Raw genomic sequence first — 10,326 nt, forward strand, 5'->3', positions numbered from 1 at the left:
TAGAAGAAGAATAAAGCCAGCGGCACACGGTGCTTGTTTTCGTGCTGGATTGCTTGCTGGATGAAAATACTGCGTTCTGATTGGTGCATTTCCATCCATCTTCGGAAATGTACCAATCAGAACGCAGTATTTTCATCCAGCAAGCAATCCAGCACGAAAACAAGCACCGTGTGCCGCTGGCTTAATTCAACGCTAAAGGCCATCACACGTAGAAAAATTTTAACCGTAACCGTAAGGTTGTAAGAAAACTAACCAATCACAGTCGATCTTTTTTCTTGTGACATTATAATAATCGACGAAAACTTTAATTTAGACGGCTAAAAGAATGGAAAATAATAGCTGACTTTACATATCCGTAAGAAAAATAATCAATACGAAATTTAAGAGAAAATAGCGTATAAATTTCACTGCATTTTAATTATAGAGTAAAATTGTGTAACAATAATGGATTTAGACGATATAATAGTAAACATACCAGTTATAAATGCGTTAGAACATGCTGAAATAATGGAAGAACCAAGAAGATTTTTCCATATTAGTTCCATATTTTCCACTTTGTTCTGCTGAACGCAGCCAATTAAAGTTCGTCGTATCGTATTTTTGGTCGATATTTGCAGAAAGTATATATATTTTCCAATGTTGTCAAACGTAATTAAACGCAACGGAAAGCGTATACGTTTCTAGTTGCGAATACTACACAATTAAGTTCAAGAATACCATGTCAGAAACGTATGCGCATTTTTACCGTTCGCAACGTGCGTATACGTAAAGTTGCGTATAGATGGCCCGCGTCTTGCGGCTAATGTAGAACGGGCTTTAATGGAGTTTCGATTGCCAGTCGTGAACGTAAGATGACGCGACATTAGCTGGGACTAGCTATTTATTCTTCGTGAACATTCAGATCTAGAATGCGTCTCGCGCATCATCAACGGCAAAACACGGGTTTGTAACGGGCCACTCCTTACTACTGGCGAATCATTACACGATGCTCGTAGCCAGTATCGCTCTTTAATATTTCTCTTTGTGCGTGCGCGTTTACGTCCACGGTGATGCTCATCGTGCGCGGTTGCTTGTGATACGCGATCTCGATCAGTAAATCGTGATTCTCAGGTGAGTGCCGATGACACATGCGATTCGAAGAATGCGCGTTGGGCGTTGACCATCGCGCGGTATAACCCCGCGCGTTCTGTCATTGTATTTGCGCGTGAATCTTAGCGCATTGAATTCGACGATTGTCGCCGACAAGCCAGCTCTACCGTACAAGCTGTGGTATCGTTTATTTCATTTAAAGAGTCAGCTGCATTTGACAAGCTTTACACGTACCATCAATAGACGGTGACGAAGAACCAATTAGAGGTGACGAGTAGGCGTGTCGAAAATCATATCTGTTTGTTAGACCTTCGTAAATATGGAGTTTTTAGTAGAGGCATTTGTATAATTAACTTTCACTGAACCTCATATTTATATATTGCTCTGTTTCTTTATGTAATGTGCGAACAATCATCTTTTGAGGCAATATTCTTTGATATTTTTCACAAAATGCAGATAATGTTTTATGCGTACATGTGTATTGTAGAAAAATGTTCATCTGGATTTTCTTATCACTCCTGGTTTTTGGAGATGGCCAGTTCACCCAAGAACCCACCGAATCTACTCTTAGGACTCCTTCATGGAACCGATACGATGACTGGGATCAGAATCCAAATGTAGGCTTTGGATATAAAAACCCTACTGGTCCAAATGAAAATATCATAATTAAAGAAGCGTGAGTATCCTGAGTGAATATCCTGAACATTATAAATAGATACTAGTTGTGAATGAAATTATCAGATGAGGCTCTGTGTAACAAGAAATTTTCACTTACAGCACATACTTTATAGTTGCATCTCGCATGGTCAGACCTGATCAAGTGTATCGCATTGCTGTAAATATTCTTCACAGTCCATTGCCTATGACAGTACGCTCGTCTATCCAGCGCAATGGTGTGGAAATTGCAGCAGATTATCAAGAGGTGAAAGAGGGCATACCAGAAACTCTAATGATGCGTATGCCACCTACTTCTGTAGGTGGTAACTATAACTTACGCATAGAAGGGATGTACAATAGTTTAAAAGGTGGCCAAGCCTTCTTGAATGAAACCAAGTTGATATTCTCCCAGCGTTCCATGACTATCTTTATACAGTTAGACAAGCCGGTGTATATGCAGGGTGAGATGGTGCGATTTAGGACAATCCCGATAGATACGGAATTAAAGGCCTACAACAATCCCGTGGATGTATACATGCTGGACCCGCACAGAAGAATCATGAGAAGGTGGCTCAGCAGACAGAGCAATCTGGGCACCGTGTCCTTGTCGTATCACTTGTCCGATCAACCGGTATTCGGCGAATGGATCGTGCAGGTGATCGCGCAGAACCAAGTCGAGGAAAAGACGTTCCTCGTAGAGGAATATTATCAAACGCGTTTCGAGGTGAATGTAACGATGCCAGCGTTCTTCTTCGACAACGACCCCTACATCTACGGCATTGTCCAGGCGAATTACACGTCCGGGGCGCCGGTAAGAGGTAACTTGACCCTGAAAGCCAGCTTCAAACCGCTCGAGAAGACGCGCAATCCTGCGATGGCGATCGAGCCGATCGATAGGTACTTCAACTTCAACGAGTACTATCCGTCCTGGTTTAGGACGTTCAACCTGTACCAGGAGAACGTGCCGGTGCTGAGATTCTTTAACGGCACGTACCACTTCCAGTATCCCATGCATGAGCTATTGAACTTCGCGACATCCATCGACGGCATGGAGGTGACCGTGGTCGCGACGGTGGGCGAGAGATTCTTGGACGAGGTGGTTGTCGGCTATTCCACAGCGAGGATCTTCAATTCCACCACGAAGGTGCGCTTCCTCGGTGGCAGTCCGCAAGTATTCAAGCCGGCGATGCCGTTCACGCTGAACCTAGTCGCGTCTTTCCACGACAACTCGCCACTGCGCCTCACGCAGCTCAGGAACGCTGTGATGGAGATTCGTGCGGACATCGAGACGCGCAGCGGACGTCGCAACATCGACACCCAGTATCTCCAACCGTCCTCTGAGCACGAGGGCATCTGGTCCGTGAAGATGGACCTGCGAAAACAGCTCAGGCTGGAGAACGATGTTGACCGTGCTAATCAGGTGTTGAACGAAATCGTGTCTATGAAAGTATTCGCGCACATCACCGATGGCGAGGGCTATAGAGCGCACACCGAGTTGCTGATGCTCGCTCATGAGTCACCGAATTTGAAGCACATCAAGATCTCGACGTCCACCGAGAATCCCAAAGTCGGCGAGTACATGGTGTTCCATGTGCAGACCAACTTCCACATCGACACCTTCAATTACATCATCATGTCCAAGGGTATAATATTGTTGACCGGAGAAGATAACATGCAGCACAGCATCACGACCTTCGCGATCCCCCTGAGCCCAGAGATGGCCCCGGTCGCGACCGCCTTGGTGTACTATATAGGTCGCTACGGCGAGGTGGTAGTGGACTCGCTGACGTTCCCGGTGAACGGCATTTCGCGCAATAACTTCACCGTGTTCATCAACAACAAGAAGGCGAGGACAGGGGAGTCAGTCGAGGTGGCCATCTACGGTGAACCCGGTGCCTATGTGGGACTGTCAGGCATCGACCGTTCCTTCTACACCATGCAGGCCGGCAACGAGCTGTCGTACGCGAACGTCATCACGAAAATGGCGCACTTCGATGAGGAGACCAACGGCACCCACTTGCACACTTGGCAGTACCACGACGGTGACCCGGACGAAGTCGTCTACTATCCATCGTCCACTTTCGGCATCGACGCCAATCGTACGTTCGACTACATCGGCCTGGTAGTCTTCACGGACACACTGATATACCGCAGAGCCGATCTTTGCAATCGGACTCAAGGATACGGCGAGTGCCTGTCCGGTCGATGTTACCGGCTGGAGAAGAGATGCGACGGGATATTCGACTGCGAGGACGGCACCGATGAGACGCGTTGCGTCGAGCGGAACGCCACTGACCTGGCGTTGTTCCGCAAGTGGCGGTTCAACCGGATCCAACGGCACTACGAGAACGTCTGGCTGTGGAAGGACATCAATATTGGGCCGCACGGCAGGCAAATCTTCAACATTGACGTGCCGCGCAGGCCGGTCCACTGGATGATCACCGCGTTCAGCATGTCGCCCAGCATCGGCTTCGGTATGCTGACGAAGGCGCTCGATTATACCGCTGTGTTGCCGTTCTACATAAACGTGGAGATGCCGAGCCACAGTAGACAAGGCGAACAAATCGGCATCCGAGTGTCTGTCTTCAACTACATGTGCTACAACATCGAAGCGACGGTGGTCTTAGCCGGCTCCAAGGACTACAAATTCATCCACGTGGAGGACAACGGCATCGTGCAGTCGTACAAGCCGCGCACTTCCTTCGGCGAGCACCAGTTCTTCATCTGGATACCCGCGCAAGACGCTGCTATCGTTTACCTACCTATCGTGCCGGTGAGACTCGGTGACATCCAGGTACACGTGTATGCGACCACTCTGGTCGGCAGAGACTCGGTGACTCGCACGCTGCATGTGGAGGCCGACGGGGTGCCGCAGTATCGGCACCAGTCGATTCTGTTGGACCTCAGTAACCGTGCCTTCGTATTCCATTACTTGCACGTCAACGTCACGGAGACGCCCATCATACCATACGACGAGAACCGTTACTACGTGTTCGGCTCCAACAAGGCAACTGTCAGCATTGTGGGTGACGTGGTGGGGCCGATCTTCCCGACGATGCCGGTGAACGCGACCAGTCTCATGCATCTGCCTATGGACTGCGCCGAGCAGAACATGTTCAGCTTCGCCGCCAACATGTACAACACCTTGTACATGCGTTTGATCAACCAGCGCAATCAGCGTCAAGAGAGACAGAGCTTCTACTACATGAATATCGGTTACCAACGGCAATTGTCGTTCATGAATCCCGACGGGTCGTTCAGCTTCTTCCGCACCGATTGGAATCAATCTGAGCCGAGCGTCTGGCTGACGGCGTTCTGCGCACGGATCTTCCAAGAGGCTAGCTTCTACGAGTGGGAGAATTTTCTGTACATCGATCCTGAAGTGATCGCGCAGGCAGTCTCGTGGATACTCCAGCACCAGACGCCGAATGGTGCGTTCTACGAGGTGACCTGGTTACCGGACCGGAAGATGAACAGCACGCTGACGGACGAGTATGGTAATTACAAGAACATCAGTCTCACAGCGCACGTACTTATCACCCTCGAGAGCGTCAAGGATCTCACAGGCGGCCTAGGGTCCCAAGTGGCCTTGAGCGCGGCCAACGCCGTCAAGTTCCTCGAGAGGAACCTGAATATGCTGGAGACGCAGGGCAACCCCTACGAGATAGCCATAGTAGCTTACGCGCTCATGGTGTCGAAGGCCGCGACCGCCGAGTTAGCCTTCAGAATTCTAACAAAGCACAAGCGCTCCGAAAGCGGCTTCACATATTGGGGTAGAGAACCGGTGAAAGTTGAAACCTTCAAGACGGAGAATCAGAAGCCCTTCCTGCTGCCGCGCTTACCCTTCAAGTACGACGCGGAGAACATAGAGACGACCGCGTACGCTCTTCTCGTACACGTCGCTAGACAAGAAACCAATGTAGAGTCGATAGTCAAGTGGCTGAACACGCAAAGACTGACAGACGGCGGGTGGGCTTCCACGCAGGATACCGTTTGGTCCATTAAGGCGTTGATGGAATATACCGTGAGGTCGAGAATCAGGGACGTAAGTTCGTTGACCATGACGATAGAAGCTACGTCTCTACCGGGACAAACGAAAACTCTGGTCGTGAATGAGAAGAACCTGGCGAAGCTCCAGAGCATCGAAGTAAGCGTCTCAAAGTACCTTTGAGGTCATTTCTATTCTTCCTATGTAATTGCTAATTTCATCTAGATACCGGAAGCGTGGGGTACTGTGAAGGTGGAAGGTAAAGGCGCCGGTTACGCTATCCTGCAGATGACCGTGCAATACAACGTCGACATTCAAAGGTTCCAAACGATGCCGCCGATCAAAGCCTTCGACCTAGTGACCAGAGCGAATTTCCACGGCAGAAATCAATCTCACATATCGTATATTAGTTGCCAAAGGTAAGGTTACGGATCATTGTAGATAGTCGCCAGGCCTCTTCGTGTTGCTTTCGCATCCGTCGAAAATGCGTTCGTTACTTTCTACACAGGTGGACCAACACCGAGGAATCCCCACGTTCTGGTATGGCGGTGCTAGACATTGGCATACCGACCGGCTATATAATCCAGCAGCAAAACTTGGACCAGTACATCCTGTCGAGGCGCGTGAGGAATCTGCAGAGAGCACGCTTCCAGGAAAAGAAGGTGCTCTTCTATTTCGATTATCTGGACAGCGAAGAGACGTGCGTGAATCTTACGGTGGAACGTTGGTACCCAGTCGCCAATATGTCACGATATCTCGCCATCCGCGTTTACGACTACTACGCGCCAGGTACGTGAAAACATGTCACGCAGCAAGCTAACGTACGTAAAGTACGTTAGCTTGCTGCAATAAAATTGTAATTGGTAAATGCTTGATAATTCAGTACTATTGACATGTAATTCTAAGAGACGGGCAATCTCGTTTCAGAACGCTTCAACGAGTCTATATTCGACGCACTGCCTACATACACGTTAAATATCTGCGAGGTCTGTGGTAGCTCGCAATGCCCATACTGCCCAATTTACAACGCAGCCACGCTTCTGGCCACGCCGGCAGGTTTCCTGCTTATCGCGTCGCTCGTCGTCACGATAACGAGGTACTTCCGAACGCAGCAATTCAACGACGGCTAGCAGTTGTGTGCGCAAAGGTAATAGCGTTCGATGCACAACACGTCCGTTTCTGTCGTCATGATCCGTATCCGTTGACGGAGCACGAACATCGAACGGCATGATAATCAGAGTACGAGTACATGTTTGCAAATTTCAACATCTAATTTGAAAAAAGAAAAAATTGATCTTGGAAGAAGATGATAGATGACTGAATCTTAATTATTCTTTTATATACATATATATATGAAAATATGTATATGTATATAAAGCTATGTATGTGCGGCTTAGATCTTTGATGTTACCATAAGTATTGCCTGAAAAAAAAAAACTGCTAAAAGAAATTAAAATGATTCGCCGAAATAATTGCAAAAAATTATATCCACTGGACGGAAAGAACAATTAAGATTCAGAATAATTAAGGTAATATGATGAATTTGACACGTTATTACGAATTAATCATTCATTATTCATCAAGCCCTATACTAGTAACGAACAATATCCTGTTCAAAAAAGGACGTCTGGTCTTATCATGTAAATGTTCTTTTATGACAATTTGATGATTATATATCCAAAAATCATTGCATCAGTTTTATATAGCGTCTGAATCTCTTTTAAACGATCGTCGAAATCTATAATCTAATGACAACGTAGCGATGTACTTTTACAACCTTCGAAGTTGAGTCGATATTCTCGAGAACGATCACTTTCGATACCGTGCAATCTCATAATACGGCGCAAGAAGTTTGTGCGTTTTTTTCGCATCTAAAAATAAATAAATAAATTTCTCTGTTGCTAATCATCCTCGCTTTGCTTTTTGGGCAGGCAGATGAATGAATACAAATTATTCACCGCTGACAGTACGATCTCCTGGCGTCTTGTCCAAGTGAAAAAATTGGGTAACACCTCGATAGACGGAAGATCTCGACATTCTCTTTTTTTTATAATTTAGCAGCTATAATTAGACAGATGAATTTCAACTGTGCCAAAATTAACGTTATGTCATTTAATAACATTCGACACGTTACTACGAATTTTAATCATATTATCTTAATTATTGAATCTTAATTATACTTTTCGTCCAATAGATATAATTCTTTTTAGTTGTTTCAGCGAGTTATTTTAGTCGTTTCTTGATAATTTTTTCTCAGATAATGTTGTAACATCGAAGATCTAAGTCGCACACATAGTTTTATATATGTGTCATAATTTTTAAATTTCAGTGCCTTTTTACACGAAATAATCTAGAATACATCTAAAATATATCTAAAATACAGAAATAATCTAGAAAGATCTCGATATGCCACAAAAATAATCTTAAATGCTACAAAAATAATCTTAAAATCAACTAGTTAGTATATTTTGTTTTTGAAATTGAAATTAATATTTGATCGTACGGAATAGAGTGGAGATCACACACACACACATACACACACAGGCACTTTAAGCGAATTTAATTTTCATAGTTGTAGAAGTGCATCGCTACCTTGTTATTAGATTGTAGATCTCGATGGTTGTTTAAAGGAATTTAGACGCTATATAAAACTAATATAATGATATATTTTTGGAAACATAATCATTAAATTGCCATATTTATATAATAAGGCCGGATATCCTGTTTGAACAGAATGCTGTCGGTTACTTAAGACTTGGTAAATAATGATTTATGTTATGAAATGACATAACATTAATTTTGGCAATTAAACAGTTAAAATTCATCTGTCTAATTATAGCTGCTAAATCATAAAGAAAAAAAGAGAGAGAATATCGAGATCTTCCGCCTATCGAGGTGTCCTTAAGTTACCTAATTTTCTCACTTGGACAAAATGCCAGGAGATTGTATTGTCAGCGATGAACAATTTGTATTCTCATTCATCTGCCTGCCCAAAAAGCAAAACGAGGATAATTAGCAACAGAGAAGCATAACGTATTTATTTTTAGATGCGAAAAAACGCACAAACTTCTTGCATCGTATTATGAGACTGCACGGTATCGAAAGTGATCGTTCTCGAGAATATCGACTGAACTTCGAGCGACAGACACGCGCGACTTTAATATTGTTATAACGATTATTATTATTAATTTTTAGAAATACTCTATTGTCCGTCCCGTTTCTTAAATCTTAGAAGAAAGCAGTTAAAGTTATTTACACGGTTAAGGGGGCATTGTACTCTTAGAGGCAAAGCATCTCAAGTACAAATCCGGCGTAATAGTCGTGGTCGGCGACTTTTACATGCAGATTCGTCAGCTACGCTGTTGACCGTTATTACCAAAATAATCACGATAAAAGTATTCGTAGTCGCTGAAAGGAAAAGGAGTACGAGTACAATCGAGAACAACCGCTCGTGCGTAGTTGCGAGTCTTCGATAAGTTGTAAAATTATTTTTCTTTCTCGCCCTCGATGGTTTCCCGTCCCAAGTTCTTGCACGAACATCTCTCATGATATTTCGTATTCCGTATTCTATTTTACAAAATAATCGTTCGCACATCGTGCCTTCATAATACACGCTGACATTTCTCACACTCTAGCGCTAGTTTCCGTCTCGTATCTTATTCCATTTTTGCGAAGGACCAGTCAAGGAAATGCACGCGCACGTATTCACATCATTAGTGCGATCGGCAAAGTATGTAAATAGTAGACTGTAGGAGACACAAATGTATTCCAGCTCGATGCAATCGACATCGAGCGACAACGATGCCGTCCTGTTTATACATATTATTCGCGTGGAGCGGAAGGTCGCGTCGCGTCCCCGTAATAATTAGTGTCTCGAGAGATATACATTTACATATATAAATATGTATCTGTTGAAACAAGAAAGAAGAAAGATACGTCAAAGATCTATTTTAATAACGTAGCACGTATTGAATATGTATATGACTTTATGAATCATATATAGAGAAATCTATATATATATATATATATATATATAAGTTGGTAGTTATATAGCGTAATCGTTTGCGCCACCGGTGCTTTAAGGGTCCGCCTTTGAACGTTACCGTCGCAATTTGCACGCACATGTACACACACGGCAACTCTTCGCGTTGTCCGCTAAAATTATTTATTACATCGATCGATTGATCACAGCGACCTTTCTCACTCTTTGACACGAAACCGAACACCGACACCGACGACGGACCTTTAAAATCGCACCCACGTGTGCGTGACGCCGCGAAATACCGTCCATGAAGCGAAACAAGTGAGGCGTTTACTTTATAGCAACGACAGAAACAAAAGATCGCAGATCGCGATCTTTGCTCGCACAACGCGCCGAGTGACAAATTCTTCTCTAGAGATTAACGAAGACAACATTTTAACACACGTTGAATATACATACATATATTTTTAAGTTTTTTAACCTTTATATGAATCAACAATAAAGAGATGATTTCGTATATGTCACCTGGTTTACTTGTCGTTTCCGATGTCCCCGACCGAAGAGCGGCTTCTCATTTAGCAGGAAGAAAGGATGAGACGGTCGTGGATCG

The 10,326-nt window shown here is 44.5% G+C and overlaps 1 protein-coding gene across 1 annotated transcript; it reads left to right on the forward strand.

The window, feature by feature from the left end:
• Positions 1-414: 414 nt before the first annotated feature.
• On the forward strand, positions 415-10,236 carry Mcr (macroglobulin complement-related). Its single transcript, XM_011143374.3, has 6 exons — positions 415-1,110; positions 1,577-1,765; positions 1,867-5,893; positions 5,960-6,153; positions 6,243-6,523; positions 6,662-10,236. Exons 2-6 carry the CDS (start codon positions 1,581-1,583, stop codon positions 6,862-6,864), a joined length of 4,890 nt encoding a protein of 1,629 aa, XP_011141676.1. The 5' UTR covers positions 415-1,110; positions 1,577-1,580; the 3' UTR covers positions 6,865-10,236.
• The last annotated feature ends 90 nt before the right edge of the window (positions 10,237-10,326 follow it).

The sequence above is a fragment of the Harpegnathos saltator genome, unplaced genomic scaffold, assembly GCF_003227715.2.
Source record: "Harpegnathos saltator strain DR-91 unplaced genomic scaffold, Hsal_v8.6 scaffold764, whole genome shotgun sequence".
NCBI lineage: Eukaryota > Metazoa > Arthropoda > Insecta > Hymenoptera > Formicidae > Harpegnathos > Harpegnathos saltator.

Bases quoted from the DNA above. Each gene is read 5' to 3' on its own strand.
- Mcr (XM_011143374.3), top strand. From the start codon at position 1,581: ATGTTCATCTGGATTTTCTTATCACTCCTGGTTTTTGGAGATGGCCAG. The intron at 6,154-6,242 runs GTAAGGTTACGG...CTTTCTACACAG, and splicing joins TCGTATATTAGTTGCCAAAG to GTGGACCAACACCGAGGAAT. The intron at 6,524-6,661 runs GTACGTGAAAAC...ATCTCGTTTCAG, and splicing joins TTACGACTACTACGCGCCAG to AACGCTTCAACGAGTCTATA.